The 27,162-nt window shown below is 43.8% G+C and overlaps 1 protein-coding gene across 2 annotated transcripts in view; it reads right to left on the reverse strand.

The window, feature by feature from the left end:
• ANO4 (anoctamin 4) overlaps positions 1-27,162 on the reverse strand; it is a 172,562-nt gene that overhangs the window by 38,318 nt on the left and 107,082 nt on the right. For both annotated transcript variants that reach the window (XM_078863635.1, XM_078863634.1), the window contains 7 exons: positions 25,656-25,787; positions 20,990-21,096; positions 18,475-18,530; positions 14,249-14,370; positions 7,406-7,540; positions 2,078-2,168; positions 781-841 (listed from right to left, as the gene is read on the reverse strand). In XM_078863635.1, the coding sequence (XP_078719761.1) occupies positions 781-841; positions 2,078-2,168; positions 7,406-7,540; positions 14,249-14,370; positions 18,475-18,530; positions 20,990-21,096; positions 25,656-25,787 (704 nt within the window). The remainder of the gene's footprint in view (positions 1-780; positions 842-2,077; positions 2,169-7,405; positions 7,541-14,248; positions 14,371-18,474; positions 18,531-20,989; positions 21,097-25,655; positions 25,788-27,162) is intronic.

Here is a 27,162-nt window from a genome sequence, read left to right on the forward strand (position 1 = left end):
ATAACGCAGTAGTCGGCAGGTCACGTGTGATGGTGTAAAGTGTGGGAATACTCTCATTTGTCCAAGACATCAGGCCAGTGTAGAAGAGTAGGTCAAATGCCCTATAAAGGGATTCTCTAAAGCGCCATTTAGTGAAGGCCTTTCTGACAGCGATAGTACAGGCAAATAATTGCAGGGCTGTACTTAAAACTTTTAATGTTTACCTGATGAATGTACTTATTTTTTCTCATGCCCCTTATTTTATTTTGTTCATCAAAGGGCCTGTGGATGCGTACCATGAGCCCAATAACAAGACGGGAATGAGCCGACCACAGGCGCATGTCAGAGTAGATTTGTAAGGCTGGTAAAGGACTCGATGAATTATTTCTTTGCACCTAACTCAAGCTCAGCACAGTTGTAAATATGATGCGCACGAATGGACAATGATAATGCGGCGTGAAATATTTTCACGATTAAAGACAAAAACATTGAAAAAAGAAATATTAATGTTTCGAACCCGTTATATTTAGTTCTGTAGTTGCGGCAAAGTCATTGAAAAGGCAATGTACATTTTTAAATGACCACTTTGCCACCTGAATAAATTGTTCACTGGTTTTATACTTGTTGCATGGCTTTAAACCCGCACATACGAATAGCGCTAAGACAATCATTATTAGAGGAAGATTATTCAAGTTGCTACTTTAAAAACTGTACTGATTTCATGTAAAATGTGTGATTATCTTGAAAATGTATTGTATATGCTCAACGTTAAGAGATGCAATGCAAAGTTGTACAACTTACCCCAGATTGCCATGAAAATGGCAAAGAACACTGTTGCTGCATTGTCAAAGAGATTTGTTACCTGCAACAAATTTGTGAAATAAAAGGGTATTCGGAAATTACATTTCATTGCATAAAACATCTAGTTACATGACGTGACTTTCTGTTGGTATCAATCATGAATAAAAACAAAAATAACTACATTCATGCTCATTCTTTTTCCACTTCATCACTGAAAAAAATGTTCTTAAAAATAAATCCTGATCATCCCATCAGCCAAAGGAGACGTGAATATAGCAAACGCGGCAGGTGAAAGATGACCACTGTGCATGACCCAGCTTGGGTTGTAACTCGGAAGGAAACGATGAGGATCATCGATTGGAAAACAAGACCATGATTTTTACTGCCATGACCAAGGGGTCAAGGACTGGTTGTTCGCAGCACGGAGAACATCATCATGTTAACCATTGAAAACACCGAGAAAACAAATATTCAATCTCCCTTGGCTGCATTTTAAACATAATTTAAAGTGACTTGTAGAACCAGACGAAGCACCTGATTGTTGACAATTTATAAAGTTATAAATGAATTGTGTGGACAATGCTCACATGTTATTAAGCTGTAATGGTAGTGTCACTGCTGTGCAAAATCCCTCGATCTTCACAAGTGTGTGCTACAGGGCACTTAACCAAACAAAGGGTAGACACGTTGTCAATTTAACATCGTATGAGAACGAAGACACCTCTCCATGACAATGCTTCCAGTAGGTATTGCAATGGGAACCTGTTGGATTGTCAAGCCTTGAAGTCAATGCACATCCAAGTTCCAACATCTGGGTAAATATGTATGTTGCGTGTTCTCAGAACAAACTCATTTTGCGCTGTTATGGGTAATAACAAATATATGCAGAATGGAGTATGTTGAACTTCTTCTGTACCGTACGTAGCCAACCGCGCTAATTGAAAGAGTTCCCTACCTCCACATCGAAATAAAATGTGTGGAAGCCATCAAACTATTGGCCTTCCAGACCAAATTATCCAGCAGCATTTGTCCTGTATCTCCATATGTGAATAAATATTTGTTTTATAAGACTGACCCTGCTAATGAGATCTAGGTTGAAATCGGCTCAGAGTTTGCTTGCTTGCTTAAACAAATGCTGCTGGAGAAATATTGGTCGAGAAATCCAATAGGTCGATGGAACAAATTATATTTTGTTCATAGGCAAAACTCCAAAACTCCATTCTGCGTAATATGTTTTTAGCATTGCTCAATGAATGGCATCGCAATGAGAATTAAAATAAAGACCTCTGCGAGTTACCTTGGCATAGAGGCAGCTGTCGGACAGCTTCCAGAAGTCACACTTCTCGCACATCGGACACATTTCTATGTTGGCGCTGCAGACTTCCTTGCTACACACGCAGAGAAGGAGCTTAGTGTGGGAGAGAGCAAAAACGCAGCTCCCCGTGACAGGTGAATGTCACAGGCCGGTTCAGCTGAACGTTTCCAGCGAAATCACAGAGCATAGTGTGACCTTTCAACAATAAAGCAAATAAAAAAAAATCAAATACAAAATAAGAAAAATGCAGTTGGAAAATAAATGGTTGAAAAAGGTTCTGCCTGCAATTGCTTCCTCACGCCACAGCTGGCAGAAAGATCTTTACTCGAGGCAGCTCTAGAGAGGAGGCGTCTATATGGGTGCCATGGCCGCGAGATGTTACCTACCTCGACTGGTATGCAGGACGCCGTGGGTTCGATCCCGACCTTGACATTTGGAGTTTGCATGTTCTCTCCGTGTTAGTGTGGATTTCCCTCCGGGTCCTCCGGTTATTCCCACCACATTTATAAACCTGCGTTTAGAGTATTTGGCTGCTTCGAATGTCCACATGATAAGCCACTGCAATGAGCTACCATTTGTTGGCCAGGTCGCTTCTGAAAAAGCTATATAGCTCAGTGGGCCTTACCTGCTAAAATAAAAATAGTTTTAAGAGTTATATGGATGTCTATGTGGGTATCTAAATGTGGAAATACAGACACGAGAGCGTTTTTGGCCCACTTTTCGATGCTAGCCGGACATCTTTGAAGAGGTGGGAGTAGCAAACAACAAGGAGTGCATGTAATGGAAATTAAACATTTTACACGTGTCACTTGCAGCAGCTCGGTGGTGTAGCATATTTTTTTACATTTCTGTAACATGGTGAATAAAAGCACCAATTTTTTTTATTTTAGTATTTTTAGTCCTTAGAATAAATATTAGGCTAGAAGCCTTTCTATTTTTTATAGCATGGCTGGCAGTGTAACAATAACAAAAACAAGCTCTGTTTGAACCAGGTCCATATGTCAGTTACAGAAAATGGATTCCCATATCCAGAGATGTGTAAACTATCATAACCGTTAATATTTACATAAATATGTTTCAGGCTCCTCACAATCTCACTTGAAAAGTGATGTGTACAGATTTTGCTCTCTCTCCGTTTTCTTTCTCAGATTTCTTCCATTTGCTTTTGCAAAATGGTGCACAATCCAGACGTGTCTTTCCCATGCCTACAGTTGAAACAATTTCCTTTGCAGGAGCGCATGATCGTCTCTCTGTGTGCTTTAGACTCCCCTGGAATTGTCGTCCAAATTGGCACCCATGATTTGTCCATTTTGGTCAGACCGAAGCCCTCTGGAGAAGGAGTGACATTGTGTTTGTGACCAAAATTTTCAGCAAGGTAGACAGCCTGTCGACCATGTTGTGAGTAAAGCATTCTGAGTGGGTGGTAATTTGTTCATAGCTCAATTCTTCAGACAGAAGAGATCAATTTTGGGCCCTCGCATAGGTGAGAGAGCTTGTTTTGTCACACACGACAACAGACAGTGTTTTGAGATTTTCCTTTTAAGTGATCGGAGTGCAAGTGTAGCTATTCAAAAGGGTGACAGGCCACGTGCACAAATGTCTCCGTAACCTCGTCACACGAGCAGCCAAGCCTGCCAGGTTGACAATTTGGATGTTGCGTTGCAATGATAAAAAAAATGCGAGCAACACAGGCCTAGGCTCTTGATCTTTGTTTCCAAGGCTGGCGCATATTCTTCTGATGTGGAAAAAAAAAGAAATGACTACACCATTCCAAAGGCCACCCAGATGTCTGCCAGGGGTTGGATTACAGCCAGATTGTGGAGTTTGCCAATGAGAACGGGTACCACATCTCTGTTCATGATGCGTATATTCAAAGAGCAGCTAAGTTATATACTTAAAATGTTTTACAAACTTTGGACAACTTGGAATCCAGGGTCCTTCCAGGATACTAGGCAACATTTTTGCACAAGGACGTGAAAGACCCGCATTCATAATGTGGTACTTTTATCCATCCGGTAGCAGTAAATCTGCTGAGCCAACTAACTTCTGGAGTCAAACTCACATATACTTGCAGTCGGGTTAAGTGGTGGCCATGGATGGTTGACATTAATAGGGAGTGACCTCGTGTTCTGTCCTCCACATGGGTCACCTGCATCAGAACCCATCCCTTTAATTATACTGACACTCAAAGTGATATCACCAATACTGAAAGGGCCAACGACACATTTTGGCAGCGCAGTCACAGGCTCTATATGATTCAGCTGAAAAGCATAGAGATGCTACTGCTGATGTTAATAAGGCAATTTCACATCGGACAGGCTTTGAGTAGAGCATTGCTTTCCCGTTGCTCTGTTTGGAGGTAAAAAAAAAAAAATTGAGGTATCTCATTCCCTCCTTTATCAACACAGCTCTGCTCTGCTACATTTGAATAAAACACATTTGACAAGGTCATAATGTCTTGGGCAATCCTTTCACTTGGCTTATGCCAGCTAAAGGGACGAATCAGGATTCCAAGTTCCTTGGCTGATGTTTGTGTGCATGCTTGTGTGTAGAAGGTGTTTGGGTGGCTGCTTCCTGAAAATTGGCACAGCAAAGAGCACAGCTGGTGCATCTGCCAGTCATCTCAGTCAACCCAAGCAAGGCACCTGGGTCTGTCCCGTGACCTCCTGCCAGCCAGCCTTCCGACACTTCACTTCACGTAGACTCAAGGTGCACCTCGCCTAGCACAAGCAACCGCCAATATGTGGCTAATGCAGAATAAGTGAAATGGTGTCCCCCATAAAAAATAATCCACAAGCTTCAGTGAAAATTATGCATTCCAGTGATTGTATATTATTGATATCCCATGCAATCTACTCTGCTCCTTAACTAAATATGAATTCAGCTTCGATACATCGCTCCTATATACGTGAAACATAAAGGCTGCTTTATAAATGACTATATTTTGACCAATTTATCAATCTACAATGTATTAGTTAAAACTATGAAAATGTACACCTTACTGCAATTATATGCAAGTGATCAAAATACCCGTCGGTGAATACACGTACATTGGATCAAAATAAATACAGCTGCTCTGTTCTAAACAATGGACAAATGCTTGCATAGGTGTGTTTTGCTGGCTAATAGCTGCGGTAATAGAATAGCATTGCTCAACATATTGCAATACTGAGTGCACCAATTGCAGCTGATGGAAAAATTATGACGTTAATGGGTATTAATGAAGGAAAATAATGGAGCTCAAAAATAAAACCGAGCAGGCTGATAAAGTGGTATCACTCAGAAAAAAGAGAACTTGAAACAAAGGTGGACATGATGTTTGCATTTGTAGAACAAAAACAGAATTATGTTCTGAGCAATGCTCCTACATTATCATTCAGTTTTGTAATCCTAATCTTCGTAGTAATAAAAGGTCACATTTAGAATTTAATTCAGAACATTTGTCAATTATCCTTCATAAGGAGCATCCTGCTTTTTTTCTGATTGGACATGTTTGTGAACAGAAGTCCCAGATCGTTTCTTATTTGTCTTTGACAAACGGACCAAGAGTTGAGGCACAAATATAGTGCGACTCTGCCACGACAACATTGAGCTGAGGAAGTTTGCATGTACGTATGTTGAACTTCTTTCGCGCCGTACGTAGCCAACCGCGCTAATTGGAGGTGCGGGACGTCTGCTCGATGAACCATCCCTCACGGTGCTGCGAAGCAACAATCCATCCGGCACCTGCACATGAGCGGATTTCAACGCTCCGTCTCCACCGAGGACATCCTCTCTGGTGCATTTCCTCGTTTGGCTGCCACTCCAGTGATAGTCTCGACCAACAGCCATCATAGCTTCGAGCGATTTGCCCTGTCTAAGCTCATTTACTTTTTTTTCCATCAACGGTCATTATGATGTCTCCAACTTGCATTATGTTTCTCTAATCCGTGGGTTCCACTTCCTGTGTAACGGTGTAGTCCGAGACGGTGTAGTCCGAGGCAGGTGCCTCTTAATGATTTCTAATCAGTGAATAACAGAGACATGGGAACTGACAAGTAAAGTGGGGGAAATCTGAAAATGTGTACAATACATGGCCGTGAAAAAATACTTGTAATCTGTAAGCCCTGTGATGATCTGCTAACGCTGCTGCTGCTGCTGGTGGAAGAGACCTCCACGAGAGGGAGTTCTAGACAGCGCCTCGAGTGCCGATGGCTCTAGAGGGCCCCTATCGAGGCTCTTTTGGCCTACTCTTCCAGGTGGTATGAGCCATTCCCCACGTTACTTACCACACGTCCTGCTGATTGACAAACTGTGGTGTACTCCAAGGCCGTAGCCATGGAGTTAACATTGGGGGGGACCAAATGTTCCAGAAAAAAAATCTAAATTCGAAAACTAATTTGCTGCCTAAAATATAAAGGAATTCACTAACACATAGGATGGACTTTTAATTTATTTTTTACAAATAATGTCTAATCGTGTATTGTATTACATTGCTCTGTTTTATTCTTTTTAACCTTTTCTTGTTTCATTGTATGTAATGGCAGAGATTATGGATTTATAAAGTACAACCATAACCACAATCGTATAAACAGAAATCTATTTTATAGCAATATATTGGGGGGGACATCTTGAGCATATTTGAATATTGGGGGGGATGTGTCCCCCCCAATATATATTTTAATTACGGCCTTGGCGTACTCATTTATACTGCCGAGTGAACAGAGGCGGGGAGGGGGGGATTTCATAAACTTGCACATTTTCTTCAACTGTTGTGCTTGGAGATCGAACCACTGACCACTGTGTGCTACTTATGCCACCACGACAGAACCAATTTTGGAGGAGAAATTGTGAATTTGGTCGACCAAGTAGGTGGAAGATATAATTTGCATGTTTTCTTTGTAGGATCTGTACATGCGAATATGATGTAAAGAACAGTCTACTAGTTTAACACGTAGGCTTTTGCGACCAGTATAATTCACAATAAAGGTATTTGGGTTAAATCGCGTAAGTATAAATGTGTCGTAACCCTCCACCACCCGACACAGCCAATTAGTAAGGGATTTGTCACGTAAACAAAACGTCAATTAGTTACTACTTCAGCCCACCGGTGTGTTGAAGAGTGAATCCACGATATTTACAATTTTTTTGAGTACGACGTTTCGCTGGTAATTACATCCAGCATCATCGGACGATTTGCCAGAATAGTGAAGCCCTCCACCTGCTGCCGGTCTTAAACAGAGCAGCAGGATGACGTCATCACTGCTAACCATTACGCCACGTGGCAGAATCCTCATTTAAAAAAATGGTGTTCCACCGTGCGCTACCAACCTGACCTGGCTGGTGTTGATGGTGTAACAGCCGTACAGGAACACGGCAAGGCCCACAGCAGCCGCTGGGATCAGCATCCCCGTGTACCAGCCAATCCAGGCAAAGTACAGCCCAATTTTCTCTCCAAAGTAGCGCCTGCAAAACATGGCATTGAAGTTTAGGTCAGGCTCAAACATTATTGTGTTAATTTCAGTGGCAAAAAAAGAGCTCACGTTTAAAAGTCGTGTGCAACATTGATGCTTAGGTTTGTCTAGATGAGTCAGTTGTACACAATGGCTAAGATATATATTGCAGTAAGGGTGGAAGAATACATGGATTAAGTAATTAAAATTGATTCTTAAGCTCAATATACATGCACCAATGTGTGTGTGATATCTAACAGAAAGGGTCCTTGCCTATAAACAACTGGCAGTTCATCAACATTGGTTCAAGCAAGCCTCACACTGCAGATGAGACATTGAATGTTTAAATCGGTCCATAGTTTGCTTGTGTTAAACCAACGCTGCTGAAAAAAAATCTACTCCCATGTACTGGCCGATCGGATGTGTAATGTTTTTTGTTCGTGCGGAGACAGATATGGAAAGGATGTATTGTCCAAGTGCTAAACACTGTCTCAATACATCCTCTTTGGTTTAGTCAGAAAATTCAATGAAACATAGTTACGCTGGATTTGTTTAATTTATAAAATATACGAAAATTGCAGGTGAGATAGCAATATGTAGGAATAAAAGCGAGGTTTTGACATATTAAGCACTTAAGTGCTTATAAGCATCTCAAAGTGCTTCACAATAAACAGAGTAAAACATTTAAAATGGGTAAGTAAAAGGATGATAATAACACATTAACTGAAACCAGATGTAGTTAAACCCCCCTCACCCCCCAATTGTTTTTACTTAGGCTAGACATTGTAAATACTTGGGGGTGATTTTTTTTTTTTACCAAGAACCACTCACGGCTAGACATCCCGACCGCTCATTAAATGCCGAGTTATTTAATATTCACAGAGTCCACGGCCCAGCGGTTTATCTTAGTCTCACAAAGTACAGGAAACAACGATGCCAGCGGGCAATAAATGCTTGGGTCTGGAACTGTGCCATCTTGGTGGTTATACGAGTTTATTAATTATGCTACCATGTATGTGTTCCAATTACTCGACCAATCGGATAATATGAAGTAACTGGGGAGGAGAGGTGAGGTCTCTGCTTTCCACCTGTGCCGCTGAATGGGAGGGAGCTGATGACAGGGCTTTGTGATGTCATTCGTCTCATTTTACAAAGTACAGTAGAACCCCGCCCCCCTTCACGACGGTAATTTGCTCCACTGGATGGATCGTTAAGTGAGTTGGTCGTTAAGCGAGTATAGGAAATGCACGTTAGAGGCTTAATTCGTTCGGATAGCATCGAAAGTTACCCCTTTTCACCCAAAAACGTACTTTATAATATTTAAACAATGGATGTCAATGCATAAAAATACCGACGATATTATAAACACGCAATGCTAAAAGAAACATGGTTAAACAATGCATTGTTTAATATTTACTGGTCCTACAACAGCCCATCGTTAACAGGGGAATGGTCGGTAAGCGAACACATTGGGCTTTATGGAGGCAATACACTACTATACACTACACTATACACTACACACGGCACTATACACTACTATACACTACACTACACACTACTATACACTACACTACTATAGACTACACTATACACTACACTACTATACACTACATTACTATACACTACACTATCCACTCCACTATACACTACTATGCAGTATACATTGGGCTCGATGGAGGCACTAAACTACTATACACTAGACCACTATACACTACACTATACACTACACTACTATAAACTACACTATACACGACACATTGGACTCTATGGAGGCCCGTCGTTAAGCGATTTGTCGTTAACAGGGGTGCTCGTTAACAGGGTTTATACTGTAATACGTTCTTGAATGAAACTGTGATATTATTAAATCACTACAATTCATGGCATCGCCGGAGACGTGGGTGAACTGTTGTACGTAATGGGCTCGTGCCACGCCTGCAATGTGAACAAAAGTTGTGGGTTTTGGAAATGTGGGTTTACTCTCCAATACAGCGCGTGCTGAACTAGTAACAAATTGGCATGTTTTGTTTACGTGACAAGCCTTATTAATAGGCTGTGTCGGGTGGTGGCAGGTTTAACGACACATTCATATTTATGTGATCTAACCCAACAAAAAAAACTCTACAGGGACTCCTCTACTTATGAACGAGTTAGGTTCCAGAGGTCTGTTCGTAAATCGATTTGTCCGTAAGTCCAACTTTACTCTGTCGATTCCAAACATGTTGTACGGCATGTACACTAAACACGGGGAATTGCTTTGAAAGTTGTAGAATTTCCTGTAGATGTAGATGCCACTGGTTCTTCATGTTCTACAGATGTAGATGCCACCACCGCCATCTATTGCGCAGCGACTGAACTTCGGGCTCTCAGTCCGAGCAGGCAACTGGACATACGGACAGGATTGTTCGTATCTCTTAAAGTTCGTAAATCGATTGTGCGTAAGTAGAGGAGTCCCTGTATTATGGACAATGTAAACAAAACTGATTCATTCTTGGATCGCCAGCCAAGGCTCGGTCACGACTTGAGATGGCCTGTATTGAGAAACCAACACCACGTCTTGCAGAAACCCAATCAGGCTCAGTGGTCCCACTTCCTAACCTAACAATGTATCGGTGTCTAAGCTCCGATAAAACCAAGCCCCAGGGCAGTATTCATTTGAGAAATGGCCTTATGGGCTGAGGCAGTGGTATAAATAGGTGCACGATGCTATATCCCCCCTTCCGCCAGTATTTGAACATAATAAAGGTTTTTGGGTTAGATCGCGTTATTGTAAATGTGTTGCAACCCTCCACCACCCGACATGGCCAATCAGTAAAAAATGTGTCACGTTAACAAAACGCAATTTAGTTACTTCTTCAGCCCACCGGTGTGTTTGAAGAGTGAACCCACAACATTTAGAATTTGAGTACGACGTTACGCTGGCAATTACATTACTGGGATTTTTGCACACAGCGTTGGTGTACGGTGTTTTTTATTTAATATTTTGCCATCTTATCTTGGATTTTCTGTTTGCACTTAGTCACATATTCACTTTAAGATGTTTTCTTGTTCTTGTTTTTTGTTTGTTGCGGTTGCACCCAATTCAAGAGCCGAATGGCTCACAGGGCTATACCTAATAAATTAACTTGAACTTGAGCATCTTCGGGTGATTTTCCATAATCTTGAAGCCATCCACCTGCTTCCGGTCTTAAATAATGAAGGATGACGTCATCATTGTAGAACCCCATCAGGTTTCGAGATCAGAGGCGGAGGTGGTGGGGGGGTATTGCAATTATGTAATTGATCAGAATCAGCCACTTAGCATGTGACTCCTCCATAAGGAATTGCAATATGTATTGTGTATTACCTACAATAATCACCCAGAAATGTCTGTCCGTCCCGCGTGTGACGTCACTCCACATGAGACCCACCCCCCGCGTAACATCACTCCACATGAGGCCCACCCCTCCTTATTGATATTCATGAGTGGGTGGATTTTTACACTAACGCAGAGGAAAGTCGAGCTGAGTTAATTAATGTATTACGCAAAGCCGCTTCAAATATGACGTTTCTTTACAGAAAGTGACGGTAAAAAATAAATCTGCGCAGCACAGTGCTACATCCGTGCGTGACGTCACTGCAAAAGAGCCCCTCCTCCTTCATTAATATTCATGCCCGCGTGGAAATGTGTACTAACGCACAAGAAGGTCGCTCACTCCACATGCCGCACCCCTCCCTCATTAATAATCATGAGCTGGTGACGTCACTCCACATGCTTCACCCCTCCACAATAACCATGAGCTGGTGACGTCACTCCACATGCCGCACCCCTCCCCAATAACCATTAGGGGGTGACGTCACTCCACATGGGGCAACCCCCTCCCTCATTAATAATCATGAGCTGAACAATTTTTCTATTGAATATTTCAAATTCACTGTAACATACACCTGTCCTTGGACGGGCACAAAAGCTCGTTACTTAATAATATGCATCCAGGCTGCACTGAGCTATCACAGCTGCTGAAATTATTTGTATTCTTCTAAATTTCGATTGATTCTCTAATTAGTCTTGGCCAGTAATAATTCGTTTTGCATAAGACTTCAACGTTATCAAAATAAATTAAATGTCCTTGTTGGCAAGCATGCTCTGCCACTGCTGACAGCTGTGTTTGAGATAATGTAATGTTCCTTTGGTGTTCTTTTAGTCTTACGCTAATGTTACGTTCCGTCTGTCCAATATGGCATTTACCGCATAAGCAATTGATCCGATATACACCTTCTGTTGATAACTTCGGTAATTGATCTCTAGTACAAGACACTAGTTTTAGAATGTTGTGTACCGTACCAAATCTCACTTTAATGTTTTGCTTTTGCAAAACACGGGCTAATTTATCAGTAACTCCCAAGATATATGGTATTTTTTTTTATAATCTGATCACTTTCAGTAGTATTGTTGTTCGGTCTTGGTTTGACATTCAATTCTCTGTTAATTTGAGCATTATTGCAGTCATTCAGTCGTAGTGCTTCTTTAACCTGTTTTAATCTCTCTCCTTAGACTTTCAACATCTGACATTGTTTTTGCCCGATGCAAATTACCAGGGAAACGTCGTACTCAAATTCGAAATGTTGTGGATTCACTCTTCAAACACAACGGTGGGCTGAAGAAATAGCTAATTGGCGTTTTGTCAACGTGACACATTTTTTTACTGATTGGCCATGTCGGGTAGTGGAGGGTTGCGACACATTTATAATAACGCGAACTAATCCAAAAACCTTTATTATGAATAATACTGGTTGAGAAAGCCTACGTGTTAAACATGACTTGAACACATCGTCATGATTCGGAGTCACAGTTAAATTCGAGAATCGATTATTTATCGTCCCGTTCTTACCATCTCACGTGCGTTGTTTTCTCGCTTTGTTCCGTCTCATTTGCACAGTTCTGTTGCTACCTTTAGTAGAGTAATAATCACTTCTCACATTGTACAATTCGATGCATGCCTCAGGAGCATAAGAAATCAATTTAAATCGACGGATATATGCGTCGTTACACGCCGAGAGGAAATACAAGGGCAATTGCTTCAAGACCACGGTTTTAAATCTGGTCTGTGTGGGAGGTTTAATGTAATTTCAAACCTGCGTGTAATGGCCATATTATCATCTCGAGGATATTTGTTTGAGCCAATGATGTCTGTGGCGATAGAATTTAATTACATGTTTGCTACGAGCCCGTTGAATTGAGTGGTGCACGTTGTGTGATGTGGTCAACACAGCGGGACACCGGCTTCTGGAAGCCAAAGGAAAATGTTGACATTTCATTCATATTTCCCCATCCGACCGGGTGGTGCAGTAGTGAGAAAGTGCGACTCGTAAAACAGAGGCTTTCGAGTTTAAATCCCTGATGGGGATCAACTCAGCTCCTGATTAATACAAAAATAAGTTGCTCTTTGTGAGAAGTCAACAGTGGCTGTCGGATTAATAGACGTACCCCTGCCATAGTAATGTGGAATTTCCACATTGGCTCAGGAATTTATATAGGATATGAGCACAAATCCAAGTCCTCTTGAGTGGGAAACCGATTTTACTTCGAATAGATCCCCTATCCTTCTGACCATATCACCGGAAATGCACCCAATGTTGTAAAATCTGACGAGCAAAGTAGGGTGGAACCTGAATAGGCAAACTAAAACGAATGTGTTTTTGTATATTTTACCAGGTAAGGCCCAAAGTGCAGCCAAAGTTAGTTCTTGGATGGTTGGGTGATCGTTATGCACAGCAGGGTTGTTATTGGTTGTGGAGCTACACTGTGGGCACCAAAATGCATCGTCGTACATGGACATCTGTGCTCCCCCACATTCACCAACCCGCATTGACCAGCGTGGTGAAGTATGGTCAAATAAATCCCCATGACGCTCCACGGTGTGCGAACGGTGTCAGGGGAGACCCCCCCCCCCCCCCCGAATTCAGCAGTGGACTGACAGAATGCCACACTTGCACGAATACATATCCCTATCCATTGTAAACCCATTTGACTCTGAAATACTTGAATCCCACCTTCGGGAGTCGGCTGAAGGTGCCACACTTGTTCTGGCTGGGAAATGACGAACTGGGTGCTTCACACCTCGAATCTCCTCCAATCTCCTCTCTTCTTCTTAAGGTTAACATTAATTAAAACACAAGTTTCCCCTGCCTGGTCACCATGCCGTCAGCTGAAACCTGGTCCCTTAAAACCAATTTTAAGGACTTCATTTGTGCAATATTCCTTAAGAATCCTATACTCGTTATCTGCAATATTAATGTTTTCGTCATTTTTTTTGTTGCTGCTGTGCTCACACACCACGGATCTCCCTGGTAAAATCGCCCGGCAACTGGATAAACGGGACCATCATCATCAATGTAACAAATCAACTCAACCTTCGCCCTTTCCCGTTCCGAGACATGTGCAAGTTGCAGTGGGGTGCCGTTCACCACTGAATCTCGGGACGTGCAAGAGGTTACCGTTAATTTAATTCAGAGGCATAGCTCCGCTGCTTTCAAAGACATTGTACTCACCGCGGATAACTGTAGCGACATGACCGCAACTCTACGATAGCTGGTGCCAAACTGTGCCACACGTCCTGCCGCATGGCCTTTTAAAATTCCGAATCTATTCCGTGCACGTACGTGATCGGAATGGGAAAAGGGTCAAGTGGTTCCGCGTGTTCTCCAAGCCCAAAACCGCGTGCGTCAGTGCGTCAGTGCAGACCTGATGAGGTCCAGTGGCTGGTACTTGTACCACATGCTCCAGCATGCCCATCGCTCGTACAGGAGGTGTCTGTGGTTGTCTGCGCCGTGCGTCACGATGGGATTGTTGCTCTTGTAACTCCCCTGAGTGAGAGACGGAGATTATTCACGTCGCACGCGGTACACATGTGAGATGACAAAATGCCGGTGGATGAAGATGTTATTTGGGGGAAAAAAGCTTTCTATCACGCAGCTGTTCATTTAGAAAAATATGTTTGTCAGTGGGCTTAAAACACGGAACCTAAATGTGTTACAAGGATCAGAGAAGTCACCCTGTCCAAATGCGAAGTTTGTTTGTTGAACTTGGAGAGCGGGAGGATGTGCTTAATGGCGCTGTTGGTTGGTTGCGATTGTGCTAGAGAGAGTCTTAATGGTGAATGGCTGAATTACAGTAATTTTCAAATCCTAATCATCCTAGCATTCATTTATTGACAGATGTTTGTTTTCATCATCAATATCATCATCATAATAATCACCATCAGCACCATCCTAGTAATGATGTATGGTAAGATGTTTGTACATCATTCTGCTAAATAACTCAAGAACCAAACGTGGGACAAAGATGAGCATCCTGTGCATACGGTCGACGTGTCAATGGTACACCCAAGGTGTAGCCAATGTTAGTTACAAACAATATTACATTATCACATTATCTTGTTCTACATTCAGAAAATGTTTCATCCCTCAAATTTGTATTCCTGGGTGCGTTTGTTTGACTTTGTCTTTACCAGTCATAACCAATTTCGGTAAACAAATGGAGCCATGTGTTACAGATTAACCACAACATGAATCTATGACTCATACATCTCCGTGAATTTGTTTGACTTAAAACTTTCGTGACTGCAGCAATTCATATTCTTTGGTTCTTTCGGTAAAGTCACATAGATAGATCACGCGAAAATTGATTTCTCTAAGACGATGGTACTTTGCAAGCCGACTGGCTATCAACAAACATTCGTTAATGAAGCCATCCAGATGTAGTGACATCGGGATGTCACTGTACGGTGTCGGCCCGGAAGGGCCGTGGCGTGCGATGCACCGTCATCGCATACACCCCATGGCGGGTATGGTACCAGCCCTAGCGGGGCTTGGTGAGCGCTGGGATAGCGAGGGCACCACGCATAGCGTGCAGTGCGGTCTCCCACGAGGGGGAACGGGAGAGTGTCAGCCCAAAGACAAGGTTAACTCGGGCCATGGCACTTTGGTTGACCCTGCAGACACGTGATCTCGAGTGTCCACAGAGAGGCCCCAGGTGGGGGGACTAGGGGGTGATCACGTGTCCGGGGAGAGCTCTCGAGAGGGATCGGGAGCTGGAAGGCTCGACCCGTGGGGGGGTATAAGGCGGGTCCCTGAGAGGGGCCGGGGTCGCTGCATTCTACAAGCTGAAGCTCCACGTCCACCAGCTGAAGCCTACATCTCAAGCTGGAAGCTCTACGTCTTACGAGGCAAACACGTGGTCGTGGACCCGAGTGAGGCCTGACCCTTCGTAGCAGTAACTCCTCTGTATAGAGTAGTTAGCTGGGTGGTCACCACCCTAGGCTGTATCTGGTGAAGGGGCAGTTACCCCTTTGTGTTACGTGTTACAAATAAATGTGTTGCCTCTAAAGAGGAACAACGTCTGCGGCTCAGTTGGACTAACTACACATATATACAGACACAGACAGAATTTCAACCGAGAAGACGGTTATAAACTCAGCAATCATTGGAAAGATGTCATCAACCACTTTGGGTCACGACTTGATTTGTAATTTCTTGTCAACTTCCACCGTCAGCAGTGTGGATGTGTGGAGCGAGGTGCAATGCCCCCCATCTTTCCCCCCTCTCTCCCCCTCTCTCTCCCCCTATCTCTAGCTCCCCTCTCTCTCCCCCTATCTCTACCCCCCTTCTCTGTCCCCCTATCTCTACCCCCCTTCTCTCCTCCCTATCTCTAGCTCCCCTCTCTCCCCCCCTATCTCTACCTCCCCTCTCTCTCCCCCTATCTCTACCTCCCCTCTCTCTCCCCCTATCTCTCCCTCCCCTCTCTCTCCCCCTATCTCTACCTTCTCTCTCCCCCTTTGTCTTCTACTACATTGACATTAGCTGCCTCGCCCATGCTGCTGACACACTTGGACTACGCCACTCGCCGCTCAGCACTAGCTCCACTCATTCTGACACTTGGGCTACGCCCATTTTAAACCTTTATATACAGTTGCATTTAAAGGCTTAATCCCCTTTTTCTCTCCGCCTGATGACGACCGCTTGTGTTGCGATAGAAACGTCGTGAGTTTTTTTTAATCTATGTGACTTTACCGAAAGAACCAAAGAATATACATCTCCGTGAATTGAATTTACACTTGCGCATGCACCACAGGCTTATAATGATATATTGTTGGTGCTTTCGGGGGTGCTTGACCTTCTGCTCACACTCATTAAGTGCCTTAATGATGGTGGGCAGGCCTGAGTAAAGCAGCATGCCAGGGAGTCGGAGCCATTTCCTGTTCACCTTGGGGTGCGACAGTGATGTCCTCTGGCCCGTACATCTTCTTAGACCACGTAGTTCATGACGTTTTCCATGGCTATGCCAGAGGAATTTCTATATGGCACAGATGCAATGGGAGGCTGATCGATGCCTAGGTGTGTTAAGGGATGGCTCCCTATTGATCAACCATGTTACGTATGCTGATGATCTAGTAATTGTTTGCTCACTCTGAGGAGTTTGACACCCTGCTGCAGAACCAGGAGTGGGCTACTAAGGGACGGGGCCTTGCCATCAGTTACACAAAAACAAAGCGCCTGCCGGAGTATTTTATGTACTCAAACACTCCACCCCCTCCACTCCCCATGAGTGGGTGGAGCAGTTTTGGCGAGAGTGGAGAATTTTTAATATCTGGGAAATATGCTTATGACCGGCTCCAGTTTCGAAGCAGAGGTCTCACTCCAAATCAGTCAAGTGGCATTACCTTTTCATCAGCTGCGTAATTCTGAATGGTAACAACCTGCCCTATCGCTCGATATGAAGCTCCAGGTCGTCTCGGCCACAGTTATGCTTGTGATGTGTACTCCTTTGAAGGAACATCTCCGCCGTTTTGAAAAATCTATGCTTGCCTGCCCACGATCCATGCTGGGCTTAACCAGACTGATTTGCGTGTTCTATATTCAGAAAATGTGATGTCATTTGCGAGAGTAGGCCATTGTGTGCCTGCCTCAGGGTCAATAAATTGCAAATTCGAAAATTACACCGCAAATTTCTCAATTTGGGATTATGCACAGCAGCAATCATCGCCTCCTTCTGGCAAACTAATTCCCCAGGTCACTCTTGCGAAGGCTACTATCCTGGCCTCACGTAAGTTCTCACATGGTTAAACAAAATAAAAATGTACTTGAAACTTGACCCCTTTTTTAATGATCAACTTGTACACAATATGGAAGAGTAGGCCAACGTACCCTCTAAAGAGTCTCTCCAGAGCCCCCTCTAGTGGAGGGGGCTCTGGAGGAAGGGCTCCTGCCAGCAGTGGCGTTAGGAAACAATTGCAGGGTTGAACCCGTTGTTACCCATGCGAGGATATGGTGTAAAGTATAGTAGTAGGTTTTTACCCTTTAAACTGGTACAAAACTGACACCTTTATACAAGGCATCATGTTTGCAATAACCGCAACACAAGCAGTCAAAATGCAAACAAAAAGAAACAACTCTGATAATGGTGTTGATATGCACTGTCCTTGAAGTTGATTGGTCCACACCCGAGACAGCTTTCTTTAGAGCCTAGTCCCCATTGGTGTTGGACCAGATGACACCAGAAGGTGTACAACTCAAACACAGTGCAATATCAGAGTATTGAGAGCTCGGGGTAAGCATTTACACTATGAGACCTCTTTGACCAGTGGCAAAATATAGTAGTAGGTTTTTACCCTTTTAAACTGGTACAAAACTGACACCTTTATACAAGGCATCATGTTTGCAATCACCGCAACACAAGCAGTCAAAATGCAAACAAAAAGAAACAACTCTGATAATGGTAATGATATGCCCTGTCCTTGAAGTTGATTGGTCCACACCCGAGACAGCTATGGTGTAAAGTTAAGCACACTAAAGAAGTGTGCATTCACACACGTGGAGTGGAGGGGGGGGGGAAACAGTTGCATGTGAAAAGCTAAATATGTACACGCATCATTGGTGGTGACAGAATATTGTCAAGTCAAATGTGTTTACCTCATGGAGGGGGAAGGCAGCCTCGTAGGTTCCATTGTTAAGCATTCGGTTCAGCCCTGTAGGTCAGAATCAGATTCTCTGTGTAAACCGGAGGAACCTGACGAAGCTACGAGAGTCTTTTTCACAGATGTCCAGTCGGGGCGGGTCAGCAAGTTACATCACAAAAAAACATACAATAAAGGATAATAGAATAAGAAAGAGGCAGTTTAAGCAGGTTACTAATAAATAATAAATACAGCATGAATTGACAAATTGCATGAGTGTATACATTCCAAATGCAAGCTTGGACAAGGCAGCAAAATAACAACAACTACAATAATCCAAGGCCACACCAAGACAATGCCAGTACCCTCGATTACATTGCACCTTAAAAGTGAACGATCGATACATGGGTAAGGTTCGTGGTTTCAAATCACAGTTGCAAATTTGGCTGCATCTGGCACTCGACGACAAACAAGAGTTTACATAAGCAGCAGCAGCAGCAAACAACCGAGACTCCAGCAGGCAAAACGAACCACCAGGGGCCACTGCAGACTGTGCACAGAGATGTCGACAAAGGCTCTCCGATATTGATTTTAGGTTCTCCCATATTGTTGTTGTTTGGCACGAGTTCGCAGCAAGCGGAGCGGAACGTCGGACACCGTGCCCAACGATACACGGGCAACAACTTAAAAATCCATTGCAGAGAGAGAAAGCTATACGGCACAAACTTGTATAGGTGCAATAGTTGAGATGTGAGAGCGATCACAACACATTGGCCGTGGATGGCAGGGCTGACAGAGTTTAACGACGTACAGGCACTCATTAAATGGCCCGTAATGGCACACCTGGTTATGCTGCTCCACCCAAAGTGTGATTCCACATCAATCCACTGTATGCACGTGTTATTGATTTTAAATGCCTGACCGAATAGTTTCTATTGCCCTGGATAAGCACCAATAACTCCGGCATGGAAAAAGATTACGGCGTATTTTTCAAACACAGACTTCGAAATGAAATAAAATGATTTGTTTTCAATTTCCATCCTTGTATTGCATACACGAGCAGTGCCGCTTTGCGTAAATAGTAAGAATGGTACTGCATTCTGTAAAAATATTTTCAATTTCGATTTAAAGCTTTCGTGACTGGAGGGATTCATCTTCTTGGTTCTTTCGGTAAAGTCACGTAGAAGGAAAATAATAAAATAATAAAAATAAAACATAATAAAAAAATTCTCACAACGTTTCGGCCACAACGCGAGCAGCCATCCTCAGGTGAAGAACAGGTCTGTCGGAAAGACAGCGTCTGAATGCTTTCTTTCCGACAGGCCTGTCGTGAGAATTATTTTATTATGTTTTATTTTTATTATTTCATTATTTCCCTTCTACGTGACTTTGCCGAAAGAACCAAGAAGATGAATATTTTCAATGTTAATTTTGAAATGTGGACAGAGTGGGCCAAGGTCGATCTTAAAATAATTAGCCATGGTCAATTTGTTTCTGGATGACGGTCTCCCCCAAGCCGTCATTATTTCTCAGTCGTGCGATACAACAATCCATCTGGCTCCTGCACATGGATCTGATGCCATCGGTCCATCTCTGCAGTGAGCTTTCTCGTGGAGTGCATTGCCTCCTTTGGCTGACACTCCGCTGTTGGCCTCAGCCACTGGCCGTCATCCTTTCTTGTGACGCATCGTATTAACTTTTCTTCACAGTGAAGAAAAGTGAACACGATGTCTCTATTACGGAGCATGTGGGGAGCGGTAGTGTAGCAGGTTAACATGTTGCGCTACTAACCCGGTGGGCCGAGTTCGATTCCCGCTCACGGCCAACACCAGTGACGGTTATCTGAAACAGTCCCTGGGCCTCCCCTAGGTCGACTCAGCCTCAAATTAGTACCTGGTGCGGTGTGTAAACATCGCTGCTGGGGAGACAAAGGCGGCCGGGCGTGGTGTTGGCCACTCACCCACCCCACTCGTGTGCCGTGCTGGCCTTCATAAATGTTCACTAACAGCACTTGCCCCACCAGTCTATTAAGGCTATACGGGGGATTGTTGTCGGTTTTTATAAATGTACACACGTATATTATCACAACTGCCTGTTTCTCTTTCTGTCTCTCAGTATAATTCAAAGTGCACCTAACCATGAGTCATATGTATGTTGGACTCCTTTCACACCGTACGTAGCCAACCGTGCTAATCGGAGGTGCGGGGGAAGGACAACACACTAAACACAAAAAGCAGTTCTACAGAAATTAGTTTGTCAATCCAGATGATTTCAAAGTGCATAGCTCCAGTGGCTTCCTAATATTGGGAGAAAGAGCATTCCAGAAGGCCGCAGAAGAGCATCTGAAAGCGCGCGATGCTGTGACCGTCTTTGCTCGATGGCTCGCCAAAAGCCATATCCATTGTCAATGTGCATGTTTTTTTTAATCAAAAGTTACATTGGACAATGATTTTCCAAAATGTAATAAACATTTGTTCGTGACAGATGCCCCGATTTGCCCGCGGCTTGTGAGCGTGCCAAGGCCCTCTTACCTATTTTACATTTGCCCTCTTCATACTTGGTTCTCTGAAGCACGTGGTGAACGATGCGGCTTCGCTGTGCGTTGCTGAAAAACGTGCCCTTGTCATGGATGATGAAGCTGTGAGAGAGAGAAACAATAGATGAAACAAGAGTTGCCCCTCAGCGGTACAAAATGGAGGATGTATGGGATAAAAAATATATCACATAACCGCAAGAAAAGGTAAGAACTACATGTAAATGCATGTTGTTGGCTGGTGTGACACTACACAACTGACATATAGCGTGACTTTTAATGTCCTGGCAAGGTTTACAGATTTCCCATGACAGCTGCCTCAAAATGAGGGCAATCCTGGCAAAACCAGAACAGGTGGTAAACCAATCAACCAGGCAGCCCTGTATATAGGCCAGGTAGCTAACATCTCGCGATGGCAGTTTTTCCCCTCCACATTTAGAAACGTGCGTTTCGACTATTTGGCTGCTGCATATATTTCCACGCGATAAGCCACTTCGTTGGGCTACCATTTGTAGCCAGGTCGTTTGTGAATAAGAGCCATGTAGCTCAGCGGGCATTGCCGAGTAAAACGAAAGTACAGTAGAGCAGAGTAGATATGGCAGTGCAGCTGTTGCCCTTTTCCCCCTCTTTGTTATCGCAATCTTTCACAGGCGCACGCCTTGCACCACCAACACTCATTCGCGAAGGACTTAGACTGCCCTCGTCTGGCAGTAACGTTCAAGCTGCCGAAATGACTCAAGTTGATAAACGACGGGGAAAGATTAGCGCGGCCATCATTGTTGGGGTTACCGAGGGAGGGAAATGTTTTTTTTTCTTTCGAATTGCTGACATTAGGAGAAGGAGACGGCCTAATAAGGGTCCTTGTTTGAGTGCCGACTTTCTATCAAAATGTTGATATTTCAATTTAGGAGGGATAGTTAGTGGAGTGGCGACATGGCTGAGCGTCAACGCAGCCTTGTCACCGTCCCAGAGGCCCGTGTCATTGCCCCAGGGGGATTGCAGTTCGATCTCTGAGGCAGCCATAGTTAATACTGCGGGGTGTGTTAATCGAAACCACGTGCGGTCTGCTTCACCGTTGCCGTTAAAAGATCCCGTCGCGCTGCTCAAAAAGAGCAGGCCACGCGCGCCAGTGGCACGATCCAAATTTGTCAAATTTGAAAGATTACTTGCAAATTACTTAACTGGGTAAAACCACATAGCAACTACCCCCCCTCCCCCCCCCGTACTGGCAGACAATACCGGTGTGTGAAACATGGCACCTTCCTGATATAGCCTTGCGCCGCAAGAATGGCCCAAAAAAAAAAGTACGAATTATATGATGCATTTCTTATATGATGCCTTTCTGATTGTGGGCTCGGCTATTGTTTTTTTTACTTTGTATTATTCCACAAGAGGGCCGGGACAGAACGCGAGCAATGCCAATGGAGTGGTGGTGGCCACAGAAATTCTGCCAACCAAAAAAGAAGCCCCAAACACAGAGCTCATGGGTTGGTAGAAAGCGGGAAAATGGGGAGGGGGGGGGGAGACGTGGATTTTTGTTTGTTATAATTTCTTATGGGGAAGGGAAGGTAAAGAATAAGGGACAAAGTGATGGGTAAGCTCGGATATTTTTGACATCCGCATTTTATGTTTGCGAGCCATGTTTTCTTTCCTCTGCCCAATCAAACTCTGCACCCCTCTCTCCCTCCCGCCCACCACTCCTCCACTCATCAGAATTAACATTTGAAAACTGCTGCTGTAAAGGTGAAAGCGGACGTAATCAGCGAAACGCGAATTATTTGTTCACCTCCAATGCAATGTCACGTATCCGACTCGCTGGAGACTTTGGCATAGGCATACCGATGAAGAGGTCAGATATGTGAGTGACTATCAAAAGTATCTGTTACAGTTCATAGAAATAGGTTCCTGGACAAAAAAATAAAGTGCAAACTGCTATAAACTTTAAACAGTAAATGCTCTCCTCTGCTTTGGAAGGGATACATGCGAGATTAAGAACACATTACCGCACGGGAAAAGGTCTGAGTTATTGACATCAATAGTTAAATTATCAGACATCGTGCTGCTCACAGCGGACGTTGCAGCTGTCGCGATTTTCACCTGAAGACGGGCGCTTGTGTTGCGTTCGAAACGTCGTATTTCTACCTACGTGACTTTACCGAAAGAACCAAAGAGTAGAGTAAAATTATCGTTACGCCGTGCACAGATACTGCGCTGGGATCGAGTGTTTTGCAGTAAATTCACGGATAAGCGACACCGCATTCTCAGTGTGTCATTGCGCTTATAACCTGGCAACCAAAAAGTAGTACACGGCACCAGCAACACCACGGATCCGCAAATAAAAAAACCCTTCCCAGATGCAATGTGTGTTTTGAGAGGGCATTGACCTGAACTTGTGTGCTCACGTTGACATTGAAGAATAGTCCAACGAGTGATCACTGTCATTCCTCGCCACTAGGGGTCCCACCAAACGGTGTATCTGATGTGAAAAGCAGTGCGCTAACTTGCGATGTGGGTGGAGGTGGGAGGGGTGGTGGATGTCGTTATTCCCGCTTTCCCAACAACCAAAGGTCGTGTGGCAAGACGGTGCCAACGGGTTTGCGCGTGAAAACGGGCAGCCCTGCAATTGCAAGGTCGTGTCAACTGCTGACGGCAGCGTCTCCACTAGGGGGAGGCCCCAAACAGCACCTCGAGAGTGGCATTTTGAGCCGACTCTTCCACGCTGACCCAGACGTCTTAGCAGTGGTGCGGAGTACCCAAGAATGTAATACCCATCACACGTGACTTGCCGATTGGATTATCTGTCTCGGACCCATTTTTACTGCTGGCTCGACAGAAGTGGGTTCAGAGGCGTTAAGAAACTGGGCCCTCCATTTTTTTCCAACTGCCGCACCGGAAGATCGAACACCAGCTACCTCAACTCAATGCAAGTTCGGTGTGTACTAACAATTAGACGATGGCAGTACCCTAGCCCGCCATAACACCTTTCTTTTATTACAAATTAATACATTATTACCTAAAAAAAAAACATTACAAATTTGAATAACTGGAAAGATCCCCTTGACTCGTTAATCCATTATTTCCACCTTTCAGCGCAGATAATTATAGAGGCAGTAAGGTACAGACTGTTATTTTGAAAAGGAATAATTTTCCACTGGAAATGGATAAATGTTTACACGGGGGATTTTATTTATCAGGCAACAAGGGGTTGATATTACAGATTCACACGGTCTATTTTAGTTTCTGAGTCAAGAGACCAAAACCAATATATGCCCTGGTCTCTGGAATACAAGTGGGCAGGTGATAATTTTATTCCCATTGCCTTAATTTGTTATAGCTTAAAATTACTTCCAAATATGATTCATCTTGATTACACCATAACCAAACTGCAATGCCTGCATATTAAATGCAACGTAAAAATAGAGACATTAAATTGACAATTGCAGTTTATTATAATTAGTGTTAAATTAACATTTCTGCAATTATTGAAATTAATGCATCTGCTGCTCAATAATGGAGGATCAAAATAAAAGGAGATGTGGCTGAGTGGTCAGCACACTATGCTCTGAATCCAATAACCTATGCTCGATTCCCAGCCACAGATATCCTTGCTGGCAAGTGATTTCTTATCCATCAGCTCTGAAGAGAACATCTGACAAATATGGTATTCTAAATCATGCGGGGGGTAGCGGTTGCGCAGTGTTTAACAGGCAAAGCTATGAATCCGGTGACCTGAGTTTGAGTCCATGGCTAACATCAGTAGTGAGTGATATCTGAACCGGTCCTGGGCCCTCCCTTAACCAACCTGTACTGACTAACCAGCTTGGTGAAGCTTGGCAAACGGCCCACATGACCAACTTGGTGTGGGAGAGACCTTGACAAAGATTGAAAATGGTGCTGTAATTTATTCAATTAAAGAGTCAATTAATTATTGATGGTCAACTAATTTTAAAAGATAATTGTGAAATATGTCCTCGGTGTGGTGATTTTAAGCATGGATGTAAAGCATTAAAGGACAAACCTTTCTACCCAAACTTTACCAGAAGCCCAATAACAAACAAAAAAACCATAGAGACACAAAAAAAGTGCTTTGCTGCCTGGTATACAGCTCAAGTGAGAAAGCTGTTAAGGTAGATCAACTCACGCAAACCTGACAAAAGCGACTGCTCTACTAAATCAATGTAAAACACAATCGAAAACGGGCAAGTGATGAACCTCATGTTCACGTTTTCAACTTGTCCAGTTTTCCCCAGGATTGTTGAGGCGCTTGTCCTGTGAAATGTGCAGGTCTTCCCGGGACATTGCGAGTCCTGGTTTTACCAGTTCATATTAATACACCTATCACTCAAAGAGCATGCATTTACATGCAGATCTCTCCTCTTCCAGGAGTGTCATATATTATTCTCTTTCCCATGATATGCACTGGTTTCTGTTAAACTAAACTTTTTATTTTATTTTACCAGGTATGGCTATTTTTCAGAAGCTAGCTGGCCAGAAAAGATAGCTCAACGAAGTGGCTCATCATGTCGAAATGTATCACAGCCAAATACTCCAAACGCACGTTTCTTTTTGTACCTCTCAAGTCGAAACCCCATACAAATCTGAAATCCGGCACAGAGCGAGGCTTGCACGCAACAGCAGCAGTTGCAGCAGTTGCAGCGACTTACTGGTGGATTCGCTGCCGGCTGAACGGGGCCGTGTAGTTGTCGTTTTCCTCCAGGTCTGGCAGCAAATCCTTATCCAGCTGCATAGGGTTCCTGGGCAACCACCTGCGAAGCTTCTGCAGGTTCCTGTTCACTCTGTTGACGGGTGGGGCACATGAGGAAAGGGCCACGGGGAGAGTGGAATGAGTGCGTCCGATGCAGCTGCTTCAGTTGTACACAGCCTGCAGTAGCAGCAGCAGTATTGCCAGGGTTTTTTAAACATTTATTTTGGAAGCAATGAACGGCAGCGGCTTCTATGGGCGTCGCATGTGCAGGCAGCCTACGGCAGCCACATGGAAGTCCACAGAGGCAGGCCGGCGAGGAACTTAATGGCGCACAAATGTATACAAATGTTCTTCTCGTCAGTACAAAGTACCCCGGTATAATGGCCATCATTTTTGCATAATGGCCACAATGTGCTCAGCGTGGCTGGTATTCCACTGAACACCCCTACATATAAGCCACATGGCCAGTTAATGCAGTACAGGGCCCTGCACGTTGTCATTCACTCAAATGTCTTAGGAGGGCATTGTTTATGGCTAGGTAGGCTGTGTTCACTGTAGCCTGTTTGCTTTGTGGTGCAATCCCACGTTTGTTTATGTGCATCTGCCACAGGGCACCTTTTCCTCTGCTCTAATTTCCATTCCACTCCTCTCTTCTCTCGCTTTATAAATTGTAAATTTGAACCAATTGCTGCTGGTCTGGTTTAGCAGTTGAATATGTGTTCTTTAATGCCCTCTATTAAAAGTTTATTAATCCAGAATTGGTGGCTTCAGATCTCTGCTGTAGAGCACCACTATTCTTAGTTTGCTCCGATAGGTACTACATCAGTGTTTTATATTATCTGAAGCCATGCGTGCATCCGCATAAATGCATACGTAGATTGTGAGTTACAGGGTCTAAATAAAGGTAAAAGTACAGCCCTGTCTTAGCTTGCTCACGACAATGCTAGCAGAAATTGTCTCCTATAGATCGTGCTCCAGAAAGCCCTTCTAGAGAGTCTAGTTATGCCTCTCAGGAAATCAGCGTTTTCATACGAACAAAACTTAAGCTCAGTGCTCATGAGCCTCCCTTACACTGCATCACCGAGCAAATTACACCATGTTGTGAGAGGTTATTTTACATGAAAAGCAGTGACGAGTCTACAAAGAGCATTCCTCTGCATTCACCTAGGCTAAATTACGTGTCGAATGGATTGTGTGTACTGCTGTTTGTGAAATGAATGTATCTGTGTGCAAGCTGGGCTTAAAGGTGAACAATATTGTGAGAATTGGCTGCGGGCGGCATAACATAAATATATGTCATAGGTTACCCGGCTGACAAAGGTGAAGTCACCAGGCGGAATAGAGAGCCGCATTAATCTGCACTTCTCCAATATGCTCTTGCGCCACACTAGGCAAAGGCGAGCAAAGTAATTCACTCTTTGTATTCCCTGAGCACTCTCTGAGCTTCACCTCTCGACTGCATTAAA

Source organism: Lampetra fluviatilis, chromosome 16 (genome assembly GCF_964198595.1).
Source record: "Lampetra fluviatilis chromosome 16, kcLamFluv1.1, whole genome shotgun sequence".
Taxonomy (NCBI): domain Eukaryota; kingdom Metazoa; phylum Chordata; class Hyperoartia; order Petromyzontiformes; family Petromyzontidae; genus Lampetra; species Lampetra fluviatilis.